Here is a 24,118-nt window from a genome sequence, read left to right as displayed (position 1 = left end):
CTTATCCAGGCAATTCATTTCTTTTCATCCCTCTATAGATTCATTAATAAAAAAGCCTGCCAATTTAAGGGCAGAGTTAAGGATATCTTTCACTGATTCAAGCTCCACAAAGACAGGACATTGGAAATGAAGGTCTTCCCTGATGAACCTCAGGATCAGTGATGATGTTGTGCAATGTCATAAACAAATCTATGCACCCACATTTTTTCATGGTCTTTTGTGCCCAAATCCAGTTGGGCAGGATGTTGTACCTTAGGATCAGCAAATATTTCTCCACATTTTTCTGGTCCTTTTTTTGTCTTATGAAACATCTGCTGTGTGTAGGAAAAGTGCTGTGATAAAAATGCCCCCTGAATAGGCCACGTGGTCTTTGCTTACTTCCTCTTTCTCCTCTGGGCAGAAAGAGAAAATAATGATGGACAAAAGGAGGGGCAAAAAAGCAATGGTAAGGAAACATGATTTCCCCCGTGTGATGATGCTCCTCATCAAAATGCCTTATTGTTTTATAATGTAAAACTCCTGTTCCAGTATAGTTATCATGATAGTTTGTTTAAAATTAGTTCTCTAGTGAAAAGTTCTTCCACATTCTTTTCAGCAATTCTTATTTAATTAGATGCAAATAAGAATTGCTTTTGAAAAGAAATTTAAAGGAGAAGAAATTTTGAAGGAATTCTCATGGGTTGCATTCCAGGTTTTGATGTGTGCCTTCCTGATGAAGTGACTAAAGAGAATGTGGAAATCGTCTATCTTTACTTGTACAACCACCTAGCCTTCTAAGTTTCCCAGACCTCAATTAAAGCTCTGGGGAAGACATCATGAGGTAATTCTTCACACAGCTTTTTTTTTTCCAGACCAGGAAGTCCAGGCAGCCTGGGAGTCTGTAGAACAATGGAAAAATGTTAATAGTACTGTGGTGTTACACCCCACAAGTCAGTTCCCAAATGTATGTCTGCAGGTTGTAAGTCTGTGGATTTTAGAATGTTGGCCTGAGTGGGCGGAGTTAGAATGTCTGGGGAGGGGGAGGAGTGATATATAAGGGAAGGACTGAGGGGATTGCGAGAGACTTTTAAGGTACTCTTAGAGTCTTTAGCACTCTCTGTGTGTTAGCTCTTGGGGTTTTAGAGTACTTGGGTCTGGAGAATTTGAGGTTCAGTGTAGAGAGTGGTGTCTTTGGAGTGTGGTGTGCACCTAGTTGATGTATATTAAACAATACTGATAATAAAGAAAGCTCAAGAGTGATTGTGTGAGAGAAAGGAAAGTGTGTATGCGAATGGGTGAAAGGATTGGATGAAAGTTTTCAAAAAGGTTTTTAAATGTTTTATTTTGAAACAAAGCTTGTGAACTTTTAAAATAAATTTTAATTATTTTGTTTTTAATTACCACAAAAATCCCACGTGTCTGTTTGCCATTTATCATCCGAAGTTTATACATTTAGCACCCACTCTGACAATAATTCACCTCAGCACATATAACTCAAAGTGTATTAATTTTTTTATTGAAATCCTTCTCCATTTAACCCCTTTCTCCACATAGTTTGGAAGAAGGAGGGATTTGTCCCTCGCCTCAGGCATATCAAGCGGTGATGCTTGGCTTGAGCAGGGAGTAGCCGCGGCCGGGTCTGTTGGTCATAGCCTGTGTCGTGGCAAGTACCCTCAGCCACATCACAGTGATTAGTTAAGCAAAAACAACAACAACATTGAAATAAATTATAAAATAACCTGAAAATGAGGCAGAAAATGGAAGCCTCTTTGATGGAGAAAGAACACTTTCTGTAAATTGGGAGGCAGGTTTTAGCATAGCACTAATTCCATCTTTTCCGTGGAACTGGATATCCTTAACTCTGCTGCAGGGCTTTCAGGGAAATAGTGGTAACAGCTAGAACAGGCCCAAAATTTCTTTGAAGGAAGTCCCCACCTCACCCAAGAACAGCAGGATCCTTTATTCTTCTCCCTCAGCCCATAAAATAAAAGCTGAATTTCAATACATTTTTTTTATTTCTTTAAAACCATTGTTGTGGTGGTGGTGGTGGGTTTCATGCTGTTTCCATGTTAACATGCTCTGATACCCTCCAACTTAGATTCCTGCAATGCACTCTACGTAGGGCTGCCTTTGAAGATGGTTCAGAAGCTGCAGCTCGTGCAAAATGCAGCGGCCAGATTGATTTCGGGAACCAGAAGGTTCAACCATATAACACCTGCTCTGGTCCGCTTGCACTGGCTGCTTGTATGTTTCCGAGCCCAATTCAAGGTGCTGTTTTTGACCTATAAAGCCTTACAGGGCTTGGGACCACAATACCTGATGGAACGCCTGTCCCGACATGAATATACCCGGTCAGTACGTTCAACATCTAAGGTCCTTTTCCGGGTGCCTACTCCGAGAGAGGCTCGGAGTGTCGCAACGAGGGACAGGGCCTTTTCGGTGGTGGCCCCCAGACTATGGAATGATCTCCCTGATGAGGCTCACCTGGCACCAACACTGCTATCTTTCTGGCGCCAGGTTAAGACTTTCCTCTTTGCCCAGTCATATGGTGGAACATCTTAATCACCCGCATGTTTAGTTTTTTAACAGTTTTTAATGTTTTATGTGTGTATGTTCTGTGTTTTAGGATTTAAAATTTTGTATACTCGTTTTAATCTTAATTTTAGAATTTCTGTAAACCGCCCAGAGAGCCCTGTCTATGGGAGTGGTATATAAGTGCAATAAATAAATAAATAAGTAAAACACAAACAAAAAGAAAAGAAATTGTACTACTACCTTTGCCAATGGATAGCCATACCTATGAGAAACTATTGAAGAAGTGGTTCTCCCCTGGGAGAAATGTGATGAAATTGTCCCCAATTTCTTTGTCAAAAGAAATAGGTGGGGGACTTCAAGAGGCCATTTGCACACCACTCTATTTAAAACAGCCTAAAAGGAAGCTGGTATGTTCACTGTCAGACACACTGCAAAATACTAAAGGCAAATGATGATGAGCGAAGAACTACAAAGGATGCAACCATTAAATCCATTTTAATATTTTTAATAGTGTATTTCTATCTCACCTTTTTTCACAAAGGATCACCTCATTGTGTTGTACATTATTCTTAGCCTCTTCCTATTTATCTTCAGAACAAACTGGTAGTATCGGAAAGGCTGAGCAGAAAGAGGACCAAAAATGGTTTTGTTCCTGGCATCATGCAAGGTGCCACAGTTGGCATCAGCCGTTTCCAACCTGCTGCCCTCCAGGATGTGTTGGACTTCAACTCCCATCACCCTCAGCAGACATAGCCAATGCACATGAACCCTAGGTGTTATAGTACTAACCATAGAATCATAGAATAGTAGAGTTGGAAGGGGCCTATAAGGCCGTTGAGTCCAACCCCCAGCTCAATGCAGGAATCCACCCTAAAGCATCCCTGACAGGTGGTTGTCCAGCTAACTCTTGAAGGCCTCTAGTGTGGGAGAGCCCACAACCTCCCTAGGTAACTGGTTTCATTGTCGTACTGCTCTAACAGTCAGGAAGTTTTTCCTGATGTCCAGCTGGAATCTGGCTTCCTGTAACTTGAAACCATTATTCCGTGTCCTGCACTCTGGGAGGATCGAGAAGAGATCCTGGCCCTCCAACCTTTTAAGTATTTGAAGAGTGCTATCATCTCTCCCCTCAATCTTCTCTTCTCCAGGCTAAACATGCCCACTTGTTTCAGTCTCACTTCATAGTGAGACTATTTTTAATTGTTGTAAACCGCCCAGAGAGCTTCGGCTGGGGGGCGGTATATAAATGTAATAAAATAAATAAATAAATAGACCCCTGATCATCCTGGTTGCCCTCCTCTGAATACTCTCCAGCTTGTCTGCATCCTTCTTGAAGTGTGGTGCCCAGAACTGGATGTAATACTCAATATGAGGCCTAACCAGGACTGAATAGAGGGGAACCAGTACCTCACATGATTTGGAAGCTATACTTCTAATAATGCATCCCAAAATAGTATCTGGAGGACAGCAGGCTAAGGAATCCTGTTTTATGTTGTTAAGATAAACACATGACACGGAATGCCCATTCAAACTGCATTTATTTATTTATTTTAGCATTTTTATCTTGCCCTTTAGCCAAAAAGCCCCTCAAAAGCTTACAAAAATATTTCTTAAGACATGTATTCATATGAATATGGGAAGCTGCCTACCTGCATCTATTCTTGAATCATACACAAGCACCAGAAACCTACTTAATCAAAGATATGATCAGATTATATTTGTATATACTTGTTTTAGTTGTCCTAATGTCATCTCTGTTTGAATAGACCTTGAAGGACCCTTTTTGAAGCCCTACAAAATTTTACAAAGCCTTTTTGATAGAGATGATGGTGGATCAGAAGAAATTAGTGTGCCCACCCTCAGTGACAGTAATTCCATCTTACCATTTTCTACACACTGGTGGGGTTGTGGGAGTTATCACGTGCCTCCAGACTGGCCTCAAACTCAGAATCATACCTGGTGTCCTTGAAGCTCTTATCAAGTCAGCTGTTGGGTTGGAGAGAGAAGGCACATGCTTTTGGATGACAGTGAGAGGCAACTTTCAGACCCCAATTTCTCTGAGTCACTTGTGACTTTGAAGAGAGGCAAAAGTCATTTTGTAGTTGAAGATGAGTAAAAGTGAAATAGGAGGGGGAGAACTGTATTTCAGATTAAATGATCTCTGAGCAACAACACTCATATTTGGCAAAGAGGAGGGGTGAACATTTGTATTTATACTTTTGTAAACCACCCAGAGAGCTTCGGCTATGGGGCAGTATATGAATTTAATAAAATAAATAAATAAATAGGTAACATCAGTTTTTCAAGAAGTGAAGAAAATTGCTTTTAGTTTCAGTCTAGTTCAGACACAGCTCCCATAATTTAAACACATGGTATATGGTACCAAGTCGACACACAAAGGGGGGCTTTGATTTTTGTAGGAAATTCATTTCTGAAAGTTCTGCAAGCTCTCTTTAGAGAAGATGAAGTGCAAATGGGGAGTGGAACATGGACTCTTTCTCACTCCACAAGCTAGCAAACAAATGAGCTTCAGGGCTGGGGAAAATGGCTTATATCATTTGCAATCCCTCCCTCTAACCAGTGTAATTGGAGGGGGCAGGGAGGAGACTGTGGCTATTGGTTAACAACATATGTCAATCTCAAAACTACTCCTCCCTCACCACTCAGTATCTTCCTAATATGAAAGTGTTCACTTAGTTGTCCATCAACATGAAAAAGACCATGACGACACCTAAAAAACCCTTTAGAAACCCACAGATCAATTCAGGGCTCCGAACAATCTTCTAAGCACACCACAGGTTTCTGATGGTTTTAACAACACCACAGTTTTGAAGGTCAATTGGTGGTCCATTAGACCCCTAGTTTTTCAGTGCAGAATGCACACCCCTAGTAGAAATATGTCAACTGTAAGAATATATTAATTACAGTCCTATGATATGGTGAAAATGCCAAACTACTTACATATGATCATCAGAAAGCTCCAGCGATGGATGTTTCTCAAAAGTTATGGTATTTGAAAATATATACACTTGAGACATAATGCCAATAATGATGAGGTCCCCTGATTGATAATATTTGTGAAGAATAGGAACAGGGTGTCCGATGAAACAATTAACAATTGGATGCTTGCCTAATACCTGGGGCAGTAGCACTAATACTACAAATATGACGATCTTGCAAAAAGAGGACTTCATTTTAGACAACCATTGATCTTTCCCAATACTGTTACTCGAGGGTTCCACAGTAAGGATGCTTCATTGCAATGGCCACACACTCAGCTGATCCAAATTCAGAACTGACAGAGTCCTGTGTGCATATAGACTAAGCTCTGAATGGTGTTGGGGATATTAATAAAACGCTTCTGCTTTAGCTACTGGTACACCCTGGGGATAAGCAGAAGTAGTAGATGTAATTTTGACCAATTTGTTAATAACAGGGTAGTTAATCACATATTCAGAATGGTTGGTTTTCTGCAAGATGGCAAAAGAAAACATACTGATGACATCTCAGCCAAAGATTTATATGGTCCACCTCCAGAAAACTGAACTCTTAAGAGCCAAACTATATGTTACACTAATGGTGTAGTTTTCAGCTGAAAGTTTTTAACACCCCTTTTTTTCTTTACTCAAGTGTAACTATGTGTGGGTCCAATTCAGATTGGGACCATGGTACACCAGATGGGTAGATTAACCCCCCATACTCACAGAGAGATGTTAATCCACAATGAAATGGAATGACCTCAGCTTTCTGGATTTTCTGTGTTTTGGATTCTGTGTAACCGGATTGTCTGTGTTTTGCTGAATCTGCCAAGTTGTGGAATCTAAAAACAAACTAACAGCCTTTCTGTGGCTTAACGTGTCCTCTGAACACGATCATTGATGCACAATGCAGGATGTGGTTGTCTTTAACCTCATGGCATGCATCCCTGCTAATGCCCCAATAATATTGTGTTATGGTGGCAAGAGGCTAGGCTGACTATATGAAAAGGAGGACAGGGCTCCTGTATCTTTAACAGTTGTATTTAAAAGGAAATTTCAGTGGGTGTCATTTGTATATATGGAGAACCTGGTGAAATTCCCTCTTCATCACAACAGTTAAAGCTGCAGGTGCCCTGCCCTCTTCTAAATCTGGTCACTCTAGTATAGCTCCTGCAGCTTTAACTGCTGTGATGAAGAGGGAATTTCAGCAGGTTCTCCATATATACAAATGACACCTGCTTATATTCCCTTTTCTATGCAACTGTTAAAGATGCAGGACCGCTGTCCTCCTTTTCATATGGTCACCCTACGAAGAGGCTGATTCCCTCCTCCCCACTTTTACATTATTCTCCCATGGTTTCTCACTCACATCTGATATTCTGGGGGCACGTCTACACCGCCCAGTGTTCTGGGAGTTATGGGGTATTATCTCGTGATATGCTGATTGCAAGATCCTCCCACTGCATTCACATGTGGCGTGTGATGACGATGTCCAGGGAGGAGCTGGAGTGCAAATGCGCTCCACAGAAAAAGTAGGTTAAAAAAAGCTCCAACCCTGCCCCCCATCCCACCCTCCAATAGCCCTGGATTCTTCCCATCCTTCACTCTGATGACCCCTACTACCCCAGGATTGGTGGCCACACCACCCACAGTTCTTGGGATCATCCCAGGACCATGGGAAAAGCCACAAAGAAAGGATATGGCAATATCCTGGGGAAATGGAGGGAACATCCCTTCCTGCCCCCAGGATCCCCTGTGCATCTTGTGGCTGCACAGGGATGATCCCAGGATGATCCCTGGGGTATCAACCTGTGTAGACATGCCCAGAGATGCCTGGAAACTACTGACCAAACTCAGTGTCTTGTTATTTTATTTTTTATCTTTACATTTCTATTCATTTTAGTGCCTATAATGTTTATATACACTTCAGGAGTCTTTCCATATGTAGTAAACCCCATCATGTTTGTATGACACCCCTTTTCACTGACACAGTCCATAGCTAGACCTAAGGTTGGTCCTTCTTCTTCCCCACAGGGCGAAGATGACAATTTACTTTTAAAGTATTATAAATCAGTCACAAGGCTTGGGGATAATTTTGCAATACCTTTGCTTTTTTTCTGGATAGGAGTTCTTTTCCTCATTTTTTGATTTTTGCAATATCTAAATAAATCCTACAAACTAAGACAATGATCAAGATGGCAGCATCTCCAATTTGTAATTACACGCAACTGAATACAATGTGACTTCAGTAGGCAAATTCTATAAGAGGAACAGGAGAAGACAGCTAATAACTGGAAGTAATTAAAAATAAATTAATTCTTGGTTATTATCTGTCCTTTCCTGTTCAGCTCTGGCTTCAACAAAATCACAAAACTTTTGGGGAAGAAGATGCAACCAAGTAACCCAGTGCTGGAAGCCAAGATAGAGAAGATCTCCACAGCCACCATATATTTCCCTTTGGTACTCAGATATGCAGGAACAAAGGATAGCCACACACTGCAGAAGACTAACATACTGAAGGTGATAAATTTGGCTTCATTGAAACTGTCTGGTAATTTTCTGGCTAGGAAAGCTATAATGAAGCTAATAGTTGCCAGAAAGCCCAAAAAGCCCAAGACAAAGTAAAACATGAGAGTTGATCCTTCATTACATTCCAGTATAATTTCTTTTGTCATTGAGTGCATGTCAACATGAGGAAATGGGGGAGAGATGGCCAGCCACATGCAACAAATCATGGCTTGAATGAGAGAGCATAAAAGAACGATGTAGCAAGCCAATTGTTTTCCCACCCATTTCCTGATCTTGGAGCCAGGTTTGGTGGCCATGAAAGCTAGAACCACAATGGTGGTTTTGGCCAATATGCAAGAAACGGCCACTGAGAAGATCATGCCGAAAGCAGTTTGTCGAAGGAGGCATGGCAGCTTTTCCGGTTGTCCCATGAATAAGAAGACACAAAGGAAGGAGAGCAGGAGGGAGGTGAGGAGAGTGTAGCTGAGGTTGCGGTTGTTGGCTTTGACTATGGGAGTCTCCTTGTGCTTCATGAAGATTCCAAGCACCAGAGTTGTGATGAAGGACAAGGAGAGAGCAGAAGTGGCTAAAATGATTCCCAACGGTTCTCCATATGATAAAAAGGTTATCCCTTTTGGATCACACCCATCCTTGTTATTGTTTGGATATTGATCTCCTGGGCATTCGAAACAATCATCCATATCTGAAAAAGAATATATATATATATACACACACACACACACACACACACACACACACACACGCTCTATATGTTGTTTCTGCTAGAAATAAAACATAACTATTAGAAAGCCTTGAATTGTGGCTGCTAGGACTCAATTCATTATTTTTACAAGATCCATATTCAGCGATGATGCAGGAGCAATGCAGGTCTTGGGCCCAAGGGAAGGAAAGCTCATCTCCATCAATAATGATGTCATCAACCCTTGAATATGATTAACAAGCAGTTAATACTACAACCATCATTTATTTATTTATTTATTACATTTATATACCAACCCATAACCAAAGCTCTCTGGGGAGTTTACAAAAGTTTAAAACAGTGAACATTAAAAACAAAGTCATCTCTAGATATTTTGAGATCTTCCCACCTGTTGAAAGCTATCATGATATTTTGTGTGGCATATACAAGAGGACATGTATCTCAGTGGAAATCTTAGATAGTATCCTATTTTCTGTTGGCATGAACAAATCTGTCAGGGTTTTTCCCCCCTAACTTTTAGAAGGAATAATCTGAAGTGTCCATCATATTTATGAAGAAATTTGTGAGGCGTAGATGATGTTATACCTGCCTGCCGCATTGCCATTAAACTTGAAGAGTCTGTCAGAAGAATAGAGGTTGCAATCTGAATTCAGCACCATAAACAAGGTTGAATACTCAAGGATTCCCACTTTTTAAGAACTAAGCACTCAAACCTGCATGGATCCAAATGCCGTTTTTACTTTCTCATGTCTTCAATTTGTTAAAATTAAAGTCCTTTCCATTGAATTCATGTTAAAATTTGTGAATTTTTCAAAAGATTTTACCAAAAACAAGCGAAACTTATTCCTGCTGTACGCATAGTAGATCGTTCTTGATATAATTCCTAAATATTGTACCATGTATCTCTTACCTTTCTGGTTGGAAATCTTCCCTTCTGGACATGGATGGCAATCATAACAGCAATAGGGCTTCCCTTCCCTCTTTCTCTTATTGTAACCTAAAGGGCAATTCTCATTACACAGAGAAAGGGGTTGTGCCTGCCAAAAAATGACCAAAAAAGAAACCAAAGAAAAAAGAAAAGTAAAAGAGAATTAGTTTGGGAATTGGCATCCCAATGGCTGAAGTAGATGCAAACTACATTGATGCAGGTATGACATTGTGGTTTTGTTTTCAAAGAAAATGCTTAATGTCACAACTGCCAATACTAGTTGCAGTATTGGAACCTCTGCTGTTACTCCGGTAACTTCATATAAATGATCAATACCGAGAAATATATTGAATGCGTCAAAGACATTTATTTATTAAATAATAAAAGGTGGCCATTTCTTTCAAATTTTCAAGGGCGAGGTGCAGTTTTCTTGCATTTACATTAGTTACAAGGGAGCGAAGGGCTGTGTGTGAGTATCCTGTCTTTCATTGTTCAGTCAACTGCCTTGTGTTGTACTCTATAGTGTACTCATGTTTTAAATAAAGGCAAAGAGAAAACATCTTAAACTAATTCCTCCCATGGAACAGAACAGGAAGTGTGAGCAGCTGGGGAACCTGTAAGAAATAGAACCTACAAGAAATAGAACACTGTAATAGAAAGAGGCAACCTATACGGAACCATTGGCTACTTCTCAATTGTAAGGTATTGTCATGTTTCTTAAAGCCTCCCGCCTTCTTGGGAGACAATAATGAGGCGTGCTAAGTAATCCACAAAGCTTTATTCAAGTAATAAACATCTCTTTCCACCTGAAGAGAGTCAAATCTCTAGGAACTTTCGCCTAGGCAAAAACTGTGCAAAGTAAGCGAGACAATTGTCCTTTCAAGAAGAATGGAAAACCCTTTCCTAAGACATGTTAACTTCAGAAAGAATAGTTCTGAGGCAGCTTCTGATGGGACACCAACCAGGCCGACTTTCTCTCACCTTCCTTTAGCTCTGCCCATTTTAGTCTGCGTGTACTCTAGGATTGGCTAACCTCTCCATGCATTCCCCCTCGGAAGAATATTGGCTTCCGACTGACTGTGTATTGTTTGCCTTTGAAGAGATAAGCTCTGGACAGGGTTCACTCCAGCTGGTGAAGAGCCCGTGAGAGCTTTCTCTCTCTCTGGTACAGGCTGGCCTGTTTTGGGCGCCGACTCCCCTACTTCAGAGTCTGACTCTGATTGATCACCTGAAACACCTTCTTCCAACCCAGTGGGAGAAGGTTAGACATGACAGGTATGGTCAAAATCACCACCAGAAGAGATGCTAAAGAAATTCCTAAATGACCTGAAAAGGACACAGCAAAATGGAGGGCTTGTTTACTGGGGAAGATATAATCTGAGTAATTGGAAGGGGATTTTGGCACAAGATTAATTTAGATACATTCTACAGGAGGTTTTTATGGTTCACTCATTGTTCATCACTCACAGTTGTTTGCAGATCCTTTACATGACATTGTCATCATCCAGAACCACTCCCATATTTTGCAACCATTATCATGGGTTTTTCTCTAATGAGGAAGGTCTGGTATTTTTCTCAATAGTGATATAGAAGCCTCATGTATTTGCACAATTCTGCTATACCACAACACAACCTAATGGTTGTGTAATGGAACATATACACAGGAAGAGAAAGAAAACCTCAGAAGAAAACATGTGTAAAAGTGCCTATGTTATTCTGGTAACGTAACCTGAAGCAGAAGCCTCAGTAAAGGTGTGGGTTGAACGCTTCATTTAGAAAAGCCCATTGTGAAATTGACCTTACCTGGTTGAACCTGCTGGGCCAAGTAATGTCACCCTCATGGATGGTGAACCTCTTCCCTAGGGGAGCCTGTGGGTTCATCATTCCTACTTTTACTCTATGAAAGGTTTTATTTGGGAATGTGACCCAGTTGATAATATCAAATCCAGCTACTAATTCCCCATTTTGGTCAAAGGAAACATCTTCCCCAGCGCTATTGTTGAATGAGACACTTTTCAGAAAGGGGTGGATCTAAATGTGTACCAAAAAAAAAAAAAAAAAAAGCCAATTTCATCTGATGAAATAGCATTTTGAACATAATATAATGGCATGCAGATGGTCATTCATTCTCCGTAGCATTTTAAATGCCAATTGTAGAAGAAATACAAGAGATTCTCTTTTCAGCTTTCCTAGACTAGAAATAGTGTAGGTCTTATTCAACACTATCTAAATTCCACTGTATTGGAGCCTGCTCAGACAACACGCTAAGCCATGGTTAGGCTACTAACCGTTTAGCAGCAAATACTTAGTAAGCATGTTTAAACCATGTTTATTTCACCACTATGGTTAGGAGTGGTTCACACAGCATGCTAAATCATAGTTCAAAGGGCATGTTAAGCCACAATGTTTAGCTCAAAATGCTTAAGCACTGTGGCTTAACGTGTCGTCTGAGCAGGATCATTGATCCACAATGTAGGATGTGGTTGTTTTTAACCTCATGGCATGCATCACTGCTAATCCTAATGCCCCCATACTATTGTGTTATGGGGGCAGGAGGCTGATTCCCTCTTCTCCACTTTTATTATTATTCTCCCATGGTTTCTCACTCACATCTGGCATTCTGTGACTTCTGGAAACTACCAGAGACAGAGTCTTGTTAATTTCATTTTTACATTTCTTTTTATTTCAGTGCCTATAATGTTTATATACACTTCAGGAGTCTTTCTGTATGCAGTAAACCCCATTATGTTTGTATGACACCCTTTCTCACTGACACAGTCATAGGCCTTAGCTATACTTAAGGTTTATCCCGGGATCATCGCAGGGTTGTCCCTGCCTGCTCCCGGGATCCCCTGTGTGTCACTTAGATGAACATGGATGACCCTGGGACGGTCCCGGGATAAACCTTAGGTCTAGCTAAGGCCATAGTTATACGACTGTCCAACATCTCTAGCCTTCATAGTGGGAAAGTTTTCTATGCAAGTAATGACCTGTTGATTCATGCAGAAATACAGTGAACTCCTCTGCATCAGACAGATGAGGATATTACCTGCCATGGCTGTTGATTTAGAAGTTTCCATCTTGTGCCATCCAACATTGATTTGTGTTTGAATTTGGACGAACGCATGGCATGCAATGCATGTTCCACAGCATGGATGGCATTGCAGATACTGTAACTGTGGCCAGTCATGCTCATTTCAAAAACAGACCCAGGGAGAGTCTTCAGTTTCTCCTCCCCAGTGCAGAATTCTCCAGCTTCCTTGTCTAATGGAGTGAGGGGAAAAGAACAGTGAAAGGCTTCTTCCCAGAAAACCTCGATAAAACCATCTTCTTTTACTAAGGTGGGGTTTCTCATCTGAAGAAATCCTTGGAAACCTAGGAAATCCTTTGAGTGAATTGCAAAGGATAGAGCACCATGAATGAAACTGATATCCCAATTCCTTTGGAAGGAAAATGATGTGAAATCCATTTGGGCTGTCATAATCCAAATTTTTGTCTTCATTTCTAATGGTAAATCCTCCATTTCTGCTACCTGAGGTAAAGTTCTCATTGTCATCATGGTTTGAACTTCACCATGCACAACTACAACATTTGTAGAGCTTTCCATAACAATGATGCTTGTTTCAAAACCTTCCTCCACCATTGCATCAAAGTCATTGGAAGACGTTAGTTTGGGGAATCTTTCTATAAAAGCAAAGCAAATACCTTTCCGGGCAAACACGGGAAGAGCATTCTGTACAAATTCCTCTGAGTGATCATCATTCTGAGAAATTACCCCTACCCATGTCCATTTGAAATGCAAGAGTAACTGGAGAATCCCATCATATTGATGAACTCTATCCGGGAACATCCAGTGGAAGAAAATATTTGGGATATTGTTATTTCTCATAGGAGAAGTGCCATAGGTGAGCTAAAGATAATATGAAGAAGATAGAGAGAGATGGAAGATTATATCAATTCATATTGCATCTTTTATTCAAGTGTTGAGAATTAATGCAGGATTTCATATTTTCTCAATTATTGTTAATGCAATGGACTTTTAGATGTGTGGGCTTGGAACTCCTTTTTTAAACCTTGGCTTGGCACTGATGTGACTTAACATCAATCTTGCCACTCATAACTTTGGGTGCCAGGTGTGGTACAGTCAGCAGAAGCTTGTGGCAAACCTGGTGTGCTCATAGGACTGGTTGGTGGAACTTCCACAACATAGGTCTCCATACTAAGGCAAGGTTGATGGACTGCTGGGAACATTAATATTGAATAATATCATGAAGGGGTAACAATAACTTTATTGGGAGTTCCTTCAAGCCTACTTCAAGTTTAGCTTGTCAGTGCCTTACAAACTCTGTCCAATATGTGCTAGATCTGCTGGTTTTAAGTGGTTTTACATGCCTGTTTCGTGTCAACATACATATCAAGCAAGTGCCTGCAACTCCACCAGTTGCTGCAGTTGTGTATTGGACTATCCTCCACTTTGGTGCACCTTCCCTGGTGGTACCACAGCTTCCTTTCCTCTTTCTCCTCCTCCTGAACTCCCCCCCACTCCAGTCACTTTCTGCCTTCTCCTTATCCCCAGGGTCCACTTGTTCCTATATTTGCTTTTTCAGGTTGTGTGCTCAGTTATCCACTCTGTTTTATGACCATGTGTTCTGTTTGTCTGTTTTTTTTGCTTCTCCCTCAACCACAGAAACTCTTGACCGCAGCCAGTTTCAAAAGCCATTTCCCATGTTCTGCACCACAGGAGAGCAGAATTAATCCATGGCTCCCAAGTTTAGACCTGGGAGCAGTGATTTTTCTTGCTACGTTTTTGTTCATTCTTTTGATACGGGGTTTGGGAAGAGACTCTCCTTGCTTCCCATTTGGTACTCTACATAATTTCTATCTTATGATGTCCATTGCTTTAATAAACAACATTTTGTATTTGTTCAGGGAGGCAGAATAATAAATACTTAATCCATTGTTACCTTTGGTTATGGGAGAGCTCCATTCACTATGGTGCCACCTGGTCTAAATTGTTTGTCCTGGTCAACACTCAGGTACCCTTCCTTATTTATCTTTGAATGTAAGCCTATGCGGCAGGGTCTTGCTATTTACTGTTTTACTCTGTACAGCACCATGTACATTGATGGTGCTATATAAATAAATAAATAATAATAATAATAATAATAATAATAATAATCTAGCTTGTTTATTGGGACTTAACAAGTGTGATGGGCTGACAAAGCCCTTTTGTATGAATGGAAGGGAAAACAGGAAAAAAATAGTGTGCCTTTACTGTTTTTTTGCTCTTTCCTTCCTGTGGCCTTTTCTACCACCATCAGTTAGATATCTCCCCCACCCTGTGGTTGCCTATCCTAAACCATCTTTCAAAATATCTAGGCCTATTGAAACTTGATTAGATAGTGGTTTTCTATATCCAAAGAAGGAAGAGATCACAAAAGTTAAATTGCGCAAAGTAAATTTTACTGAAGTACAATGTTTATTGGAAATACAGTCACCCACCCACAAAACAACAACAACAACAGCAACAACAACAACATATGAGCTGTAGGGTAAATATAACAGCAACCAGGGATAAACACTTCTAGCTGCTCTAACTAAACTGTGTCCCTATTTTATGCAGTTCGATGATTCAAGCAACGTCTCTCTGCCATTGACCCAGCTCTCTCAGTCAGTTCTCTAGTTCCAGCAGCTCTGACTCTTCCTTTCCTTTAAGATACTAAATTTTTCTTTTCTTTTCTGCCTCTCTATTTCTTCTTCTCTCTGCTTCTTTCTCCCTCTGCCCTTCTGCATTGTTGCCTTTATCTTACACCCTCCATGAACACATCTTACCTGTGGCATCTTGTACATAGACAGGACAGTTGCCATGTGGAAACAGAATTCATAGTTAGGTCCCCCAATGACTGCTACTGGCATATTCTCAACATCACACTTGTAATTCAGGATGAATCTCCCTTTTCTGGAGAGAAGTTCCAATGAGGCAAGATAGGTCCCTCTTGCACTGAAATGCCCATTATAGATGTGGAAGCCCAGGCTGACATTGGGTAAGATTTGGGTGTTTTCATTGATCTCCTTTATAGCAAATGCCAGGGCCACAATGTGCTGGTAGAGCTGTGTCATTATCCTGCAAAATAAAGTCACGTACAATACAACAGTGCACCTTCTTCAGATCAAGCTATTTATTTCAGTTACCATAAGCTCTACAAAGATAGGAAGCAGAAAGCTAAGGCTCATTGCCTTCGCTGGTGTGCCTCATGACCCATGTTGATGTCATGCAATATCTCAGATTTGGTTTGTTTACAACTTACTGTCTAGCCATCCACCTTTTTCCTTGGTCTTCCATACAAAAATCCTGATGGACAGGATACAGAATCAGGGATCAGCAAACAATGACCCATCCTCCTGTGAGTTGACACAAGGAAATTTGTTGCGTACATCAGTATGAGCTAGCAAACACACGTGATGCTCTTTTCACTTGCAGTAAGAGTGTGAAAACAGAAATTGCTTGAGCCCCTGTAAATGATGAGGCATACCCATGAGAAACTATTGAAGAAGTTGTTCTCGTTTAGGGTAAATTCGATGGAATCATCATTGATTTCTTTGCCCACAAATGTGCCACTTGCATATAGCTCTATTTAAAATGTGAAAGGGGGTAGCAAGTCCACAGGTGCTGTTCGTTGCCTCTCTTGCTACCTACGCGTATTCTGGTTTTATCAGATCTCTGTCGGAACACTGAAGAATGTTAGACTTCAATAATTATGAATAAAGAACTGCCCTTTTTAATGAGAAGTACAGCAGTTATCCAAATAGCCTTGTACAAAGCAGTGAAAGAACTGTCAGGTTTTTAACCTGTGTAAGTTTTTGCTGGAACTAGAGACCTAAGAAGAAGTCATCTCAAGACTTTGGAAAGAGGCCAGATACACAGGTGGAGGGTATCTGGGCAGAACAGCAAATTAGCTGATGCAATCCAGTGTTCACATTACATGAGAACACTGTGATTGGTGTTCATTTGTATAAATATTTTACTGATGGGGAATCAGTGTGGAGAGTTTGGAGAAAGAATATTGGAGAGTTTGCTGGAGCGTCATTCTGTATTTTACTCTGTATATACTAGGGATGTGCTCCGCTCCGATTAGGAGCGTAGAAGCAGTAGCGGATTGGCCTGCTCCGCCTTACCCAGAGGCGGAGTAGGAGCGGACCGCGGACCCCCTAGAAGCAAGGCGAAGAGAAGCGACCATTTTTCGGAGCTCCGAGTTCAGTCGGAGCGCTCCGGTCGCCATCTTGAAAACATTTCGCCATAGGATTGCATTGCGGCAAATAATCGCGCATAACTACGTTGTTTTTGAAGCTATCGTTCTGGAAATTCTTGTGCACAGAGAGTCGTGGATGGGGGTCATTTTGAGACCACTCTCACCTCTCTGCGTGCTGTGGTTCACGTGCAATATTTTTTTAAAAATCGGGTCAACCGCGGGGCTCAAACTGCGTTTCGGCTTTTCGCCCATAGGATTGCATTGAGGGAAAGAATCGGGGATAACTGGGGGGGGGTTTAAGCTATCGTTCTGAAAATTCTTGTGCACAGAGAGTCGTGGATGGGGGTCATTTTGAGACCACTCTCAACTTTCTGCATCGTACGGGTCGCGGGCTAGAAGTTTTTTAAAAATAGGGTCAACCGCGGGGCTCCGTTTCGGCTTTTCGCCCATAGGATTGCATTGAGGGAAAGAATCGGGGATAACTGGGGGGGGGTTTAAGCTATCGTTCTGAAAATTCTTGTGCACAGAGAGTCGTGGATGGGGGTCATTTTGAGACCACTCTCAACTTTCTGCATCGTACGGGTCGCGGGCTAGAAGTTTTTTAAAAATAGGGTCAACCGCGGGGCTCCGTTTCGGCTTTTCGCCCATAGGATTGCATTGAGGGAAAGAATCGGGGATAACTGGGGGGGGGTTTAAGCTATCGTTCTGAAAATTCTTGTGCACAGAGAGTCGTGGATGGGGGTCATTTTGAGACCACTCTCAACTTTCTGCATCGTACGGGTCGCGGGCTAGAAGTTTTTTAAAAATCGGCGGGAAAAATACCTTTTTCAAAGGGCTGAGGGGCAGAGTCAGCTCCCGGTCATGATGATCCCAAAGTTGGAGGAGGGCATAGGCAAAACAGGTAACTTGGGATTCTGGGAAACTTCTCTTTCTTCATCTGAACGGGCTTTTCCCCGTGTTTTTTAACACAGTAGCCCCACCAAATGCACAAACACAACCTGAAATCATATACTAAGCCAAGAATAAGAGATAGAAAACACAGCACTGCTCCCCACCCTAACCTTGGTGAACAACTGAATCGATGTGGTGCAAGGGGATGAGCTCCCCTAGGGCATCTCATCGTGGACGTGCCCCCACTCTCTCCTGCACTGGAAGGCCATAGAGCCTTCCAAAGAGAGTAAAACGGTGGAGCAATGCCTATCATGAGTTGAAGTGAATGGTCACTTTTCAGTGGTGGAGCAATGCCTGTTATGAGTTGAAGTGAGCGTTTTACTTCTTCTCAGAGCTGTTGGTGGCTGTCTTGAACTGGCAGCTACTTCCCCCTCCCCCGGGCACGTCCCCCTATTGCTGGTAAAAGACAGATATAGCCTTTTTTTTTTAATTCTTCTTGCTGTTTATTGAGCAACACTGCTGCTTTTAATTCCACCCCTCCTTTGTTTATTGATTGATTTATTCCATTTTCTATGCATTACTGGCTTATCCTTGGCTCCCTTCCTTATGCCCCCAGAAATGCCAGCTGCATGCCTGCCTGCCTTCCCTCCCTCCTCCCCTGCCCACCTCGCAGGGATGTTGTGTGTGGGGTGCCCGATTTTCAAAAATTCGCCAAAAATCAGGGGATGATGGGATTGCCTTGAAACTTGGCGTGTGTGTGTATACGCCCATGAGGTGTCATGGTGCCAAACGTGAGGTTTCTAACTTCAACGGAAAAAAAGTTGTTTACTTTTTTAGCTTTCAATGCAACCCTATGGGGGGGCAAAAACGGAGCTCCGGATCCGGATCCGGAGCTCCGAGCGGAGCGGAGCGGAAGTGGGCGGAGCGGGGGCGGGGCGGAGCGACCCGCTCCGAAAAATGGCGGATCTGCAAGTGAAGCGGAGCGGGGGGTCCGTGCACACCCCTAGTATATACTTGTAAAGTAAACTTAGATTAGTAGTTAAAGCTACTGTGTCTGAGTGCTTCCTTCTTCATTGGACTGTTTCATCTGCTACCTGGATCCTCTGGTTCTGCTTGTGTTATTTGCACTCTGTGCATGCTCTGCTGCTGTGAAACACATCACCCTCCTGACAGGTCATGGGCCCAGATTGCTCAGCCTGACTAGAGGTGTTCCAGTGTGGTGGCAAATTGCTGTTGGAGTCCTGGAAGTGAAGAAGAGTCTTCTCAATCTGCAGCCTGGTGAATGTCGTTGCTGTTTGCCTAGGAGGGGCTAGAAGAAAGCAAGTAAGACATCTGTGTGCAGTTTTTTGAGATGGCGTCAAGTATGGCGTTGGGAGGTTTGTCCCTGAGCCGTTTGAATGAGCACAACTATCTGGCGTGGAGCGTCAAGATGGAGCAATATCTCCGGAGGGAGGATTTATGGACAGTTGTCAGTAATCCCCCTGCTCAGCCAGATGAAGGTGAACAGAGAAGTATAGAGAAAGCTCTAGCCAGCATTATTTTGTGTCTGGAAGATAATCAACTTGTACATGTTCGTGGGTTGGTGTCAGCACAAGAATGCTGGAGGAATCTCCGAGAGATTTATGTGAGAGATTCGGCCGTGAGCAAGGTCACGCTAACGCGGAAGCTGTACAGAGCTCAACTGCAGCCAAATTCCAGTGTGTCTGAACATCTCAACATGATGAGGCAATTGTTCGCAGACCTGGAAGAGCGAGGCATGACTTTTACTGAATGTCATAAAGTCTACGTTGTTCTCAGTTCGCTAGATGATTCATGGGATAGCCTTGTCATGAGTTTGGAGGCTATGCGTGAAAGTGAGCTGACGTTACGATTTCTGACCGGCCGGCTGTTAGAAGAAGAGCAAAAGAAGCTTGAGAAGCAAACTGCTAAGCCAAGAGAAACTCCCACCAAACAAGCAGCTTGTGAAGATAAGGAGCGAGTGTTTGCAGTGAGGCGCTGTTTTCGTTGTGGTTCCACAGAGCATCTGCGAAAGAATTGCCCTAGCCAGACGGAGAAGCATGCTTATTCAGGCAAGAAAAAGAAAACTGCAAAACCGAAAGTCTCCGTGGTCAAGGCTGTTGAAAATGACCCAAAAAGCACATGGCTGATGGACAGTGGTTCCAGTCAACATATTGTGAACAATAAGGGGTTGTTTAAAAAATTGCATTCTACCAACCGGGACTATGTTACGTTGGCAGATGGCAAAGTGTCAGTTGTTGCTGGAGAAGGACCTGTATTCATTCCAAGTTTGGGTGAGACTGTGAACAAAGTATTATGTGTGCCAAGTCTTGAGCATAATTTGTTAAGTGTGTCTTGTTTAGACCATGCAGGATACAGTGTAATGTTTTCAAACAAAGAATGTAAAGTGCTCAAAGAAAATGAGGTTTTGGCTCTAGGTGTACTGAAAAACAATCTTTATGAAATGTTGCCCAAGGGAGAAGGAGGTTCTAAAGATGTATGTTCTGTATTTAGCAACACACCTGTACATGACAATTGTATACACCTGTTGCATAGACGTTTGGGACATGCAGGGTTCAAAGTACTGCAGAAAATGCCTGATATGTGTGAAGGACTTAATTTAAAATCTTGTGAAAAGTATTTAGACTGCAGCACATGCAAATTGGCAAAGTCAAAGGTTGCTCCAATATGTAAAAAGAGTGACAGAGTCACCAAGCAGATTTTTGAGCTGGTGCATGCTGACTTGATTGGTCCCATGTCTAAAACACTAGGAGGGGCGAGGTATGCTTTAATCCTGGTGGATGACTATAGCAGATATGGTTTTTGCTATGTTATGAAGAACAAAAGTGAAACGTTTGAAATTTTCAAAAATTGGCAAAGTTGGGTGGAGAGAAAATTCTCTACTAAGGTAAAACAACTTCAAAGTGATTTTGGATGGGAATTTATGTCTACTGATTTTCAGAAATGGCTAAGGAACAAAGGAATCTCAGCCAGACGTAGTGCCCCATATTCCCCATGGCAAAATGGTGTCGCAGAAAGGCGAAATGGCGTTCTGCAAACCATGAAGGATGCCATGTTGGCTGATTCTGGACTAAAAGCACATTTTTGGGGTGAAGCACTGCTTACAGCAAATTACATTGTAAATAGACTGTGGAGTACAGCAGTTAACAGTAGTCCATATTTCCTAATGTTTGGAAAAAAGCCATCACTGTCTCATTTGAGAGTGTTTGGTAGCACTGCTTGGGTACATGTTCCAAAGGCTATTAGGAGGAAAGGACAGTTTAAAGCCAGGAAAATGACGTTCTTGGGGTATGCTCCAGGTTCAAAGGCATACAGGTTTTATGCAGACAATGGAGAGGTAATTATTTCCAGGTCTGCTGAATTCCAAGAGCAATGTAATTGGGAACGTTTGCATGGCAGTCAAGTGTTTTTGCCAGAGAGTAAAAATTCTGAAAAAACACCACAACTAGCGGAAGAGCAAGCAGCTAGGTTAGATAGCCAAACTTTTTTAAGTCCAAAGAAGGAGGAGGAGGAGGCAGCTACAAGTTCTTTTGTCCCCAGAAGGTCAGAAAGAAGTAACAAAGGCATTCCACCTGATCGTTTCACAGCAAGTGAAGTCAGGGTTTGCCAAGTGAGCTATGAGCCTGAAAGTTTTGAAGATGTACTGAAGCTCTCAAAGCCAGAGAAAGAAAAATGGTTTGAGGCCATGGATGAAGAAATGAAGTCTATGGCGAAGTACAATGTTTTTACCCCTACAATGCTACCTAAAGGTGAAAAAAGCAGTAGGTTGTAGGTGGGTTTTTAAGAAAAAATTCTTGCAAACAGGAGAAACGAAATACAAGGCAAGACTTGTTGCTCAAGGGTTCACACAAAGAAAAAATGTAAATTTTGATGAAGTTTTTGCACCCACAGTAAGAGCTGAATCTATGAGAATTGCATTAGCTCTGGCTGCAAAATATGATTGTGAAGTTTTTCATTTTGATGTGAAAACTGCTTATCTGAATGCAGAACTAAAAGAAACTGTTTTCATGGCCCAAATTCCAGGGTATGAATCTCAAGTGCCAGGCTCTGTATACAAATTAAACAGGGCAATTTATGGTTTGAAACAGTCTGCTAGAAATTGGAACCAATGTTTGCATGAAGCACTTGAATCATTGGGTTTCAGTAATGGAATAGCAGATCCATGTTTTTACACAAAAAATGTAAAAGGTGAACAAATGTGGCTACTGACATTTGTTGATGACATCTGTTTGATTGCCAGAACAAAAGCCCAGGTTGAAGAGTTTGAAAAACAATTAGGTAAATTCTTTGAACTAAAAAATTTGGGTCAGATACATGATTATCTGGGAGTAGAAATCACAAAGAAACAAGGGGTTTATGAATTAAGCCAGAAATCAAAGATCAGGAATCTGCTTACAAAGTTCAACATGGAGGAGTGTAATGGTGCTAAAACCCCCATGGTGGCAGGATTTCAATGTAATGATCAAGATGCAGAATTTTGTGATAAGGAAATATACCAATCTGCAATTGGAAGTCTACTATATCTGGCACAGTGGTCTAGGCCAGATATAGCTAATGCAGTTGGCATTCTAAGTAGATTTGTTTCAAAACCCACAAATAGTGCTTGGCAAGCAGTAAAAAGAGTATTTAAATACCTGAAAAGCACTATAGATGTGTCATTAAAGTTAAAACCGTCAGACACATTATTTTTAGAGTGCTATGTGGACAGTGATTGGGCTGGCGATACCCAAAACAGAAAATCCACTTCAGGAATTGTGATAAATAATTGGGTGGAAATCCAGGAAACAAAGTCTGGTAGCACTGTCAACTTCAGAAGCTGAGTTTGCTGCTTTATCTGAAGTCTGCACTGAAGTAATTTGGTTTGTACAATTACTAAAAGACATAAAAGTGCAGGTAGGAACACCAATTAAAGTGTTTGAGGACAATCAGACTTGCATTCACATGGCAAAGTCTGAAAGAATGCATACAAGAAGCAAACATGTGGACATTCGTTACTGCAATGTAAGACAAGCTGTGCAAGAAGGATTAATTGATCTTATTTACTGTAACACAAATGAGAATGTTGCTGATGTACTAACGAAGCCTCTAAGTGTACATAAGCATATGGAATTAATCAAACAGCTTGGAATGATAAGTTAAATGTATATGTATAAATTCTAGTTTCAGAAAAAAGGAGGGGTGTCAGGTTTTTAACCTGTGTAAGTTTTTGCTGGAACTAGAGACCTAAGAAGAAGTCATCTCAAGACTTTGGAAAGAGGCCAGATACACAGGTGGAGGGTATCTGGGCAGAACAGCAAATTAGCTGATGCAATCCAGTGTTCACATTACATGAGAACACTGTGATTGGTGTTCATTTGTATAAATATTTTACTGATGGGGAATCAGTGTGGAGAGTTTGGAGAAAGAATATTGGAGAGTTTGCTGGAGCGTCATTCTGTATTTTACTCTGTATATACTTGTAAAGTAAACTTAGATTAGTAGTTAAAGCTACTGTGTCTGAGTGCTTCCTTCTTCATTGGACTGTTTCATCTGCTACCTGGATCCTCTGGTTCTGCTTGTGTTATTTGCACTCTGTGCATGCTCTGCTGCTGTGAAACACATCACCCTCCTGACAAGAACCTGTCTCCTTCTCTTCCTATTAGAATCATAGAATCATAGAATCATAGAATAGCAGAGTTGGAAGGGGCCTACAAGGCCATCGAGTCCAACCCCCTGCTCAATGCAGGAATCCACCCTAAAGCATCCCCGACAGATGCTTGTCCAGCTGCCTCTTGAAGGCCTCTAGTGTGGGAGAGCCCACAACCTCCCTAGGTAACTGATTCCATTGTCGCACTGCTCTAACAGTCAGGAAGTTTTTCCTGATGTCCAGCTGGAATCTGGCTTCTTTTAACTTGAGCCCGTTCAATATATTTGGAAAAGTGTGGTAGATTAGAATTGCTGCATACTCAGGAAATTTGTAACTATGGATAGAGCTCATCACAGAATGGTGCTAGAGTCCACAAGAATTACTGAGAATAACATGGTTAGTAGTAGTAGAAATATGGCAAATGAGGGAATATATTCATTACAATTGTGTGATATGGTGAAAACACCAAAGTACTTACATATGATCAGAAAGCTCCAGTGATGGATGTTTTTCAAAGGTTATGGTATTTGAAAATATAAAGACCTGAGACATAATGCCACCAATGATGAGGTCCCCTGATTGATAATATTTGTGAAGAGTAGGAACAAGGTCTCTGATGGAACATTGCAACGATGGATATTTGCCTAACATCAGGGGCAGCAGCAGCAATACCACAAAGATGACCAT

The 24,118-nt window shown here is 41.6% G+C and overlaps 1 protein-coding gene across 1 annotated transcript; it reads right to left on the bottom strand.

Annotated features, from left to right (window-relative positions):
* Positions 1-7,801: 7,801 nt before the first annotated feature.
* On the bottom strand, positions 7,802-24,118 carry LOC134405777 (vomeronasal type-2 receptor 26-like). The gene is made up of 6 exons (XM_063137032.1): positions 23,910-24,118; positions 15,479-15,770; positions 12,696-13,556; positions 11,450-11,677; positions 9,629-9,755; positions 7,802-8,700 (listed from the first exon to the last, which is right to left on the bottom strand). The coding sequence occupies exons 1-6, from the start codon at positions 24,116-24,118 to the stop codon at positions 7,802-7,804; spliced, it is 2,616 nt and encodes an 871-aa protein (XP_062993102.1).

The sequence above is a fragment of the Elgaria multicarinata genome, chromosome 11 (assembly GCF_023053635.1).
Source record: "Elgaria multicarinata webbii isolate HBS135686 ecotype San Diego chromosome 11, rElgMul1.1.pri, whole genome shotgun sequence".
In the NCBI taxonomy this organism is placed as follows: domain Eukaryota; kingdom Metazoa; phylum Chordata; class Lepidosauria; order Squamata; family Anguidae; genus Elgaria; species Elgaria multicarinata.
Note: the sequence above shows the minus strand (reverse complement) of the source record. Positions and strands in the feature narration are given on the sequence as shown.

Excerpts from the sequence above, each read along its gene's own strand:
- LOC134405777 (XM_063137032.1), bottom strand. The coding sequence starts at position 24,118 with ATGGTCATCTTTGTGGTATTGCTGCTGCTGCCCCTGATGTTAGGCAAA. Across the intron at positions 15,771-23,909 it reads CTGGAGCTTTCTGATCATAT|GATAATGACACAGCTCTACC; the intron begins GTAAGTACTTTG and ends TTTATTTTGCAG. Across the intron at positions 13,557-15,478 it reads CTATGTACAAGATGCCACAG|CTCACCTATGGCACTTCTCC; the intron begins GTAAGATGTGTT and ends TATTATCTTTAG.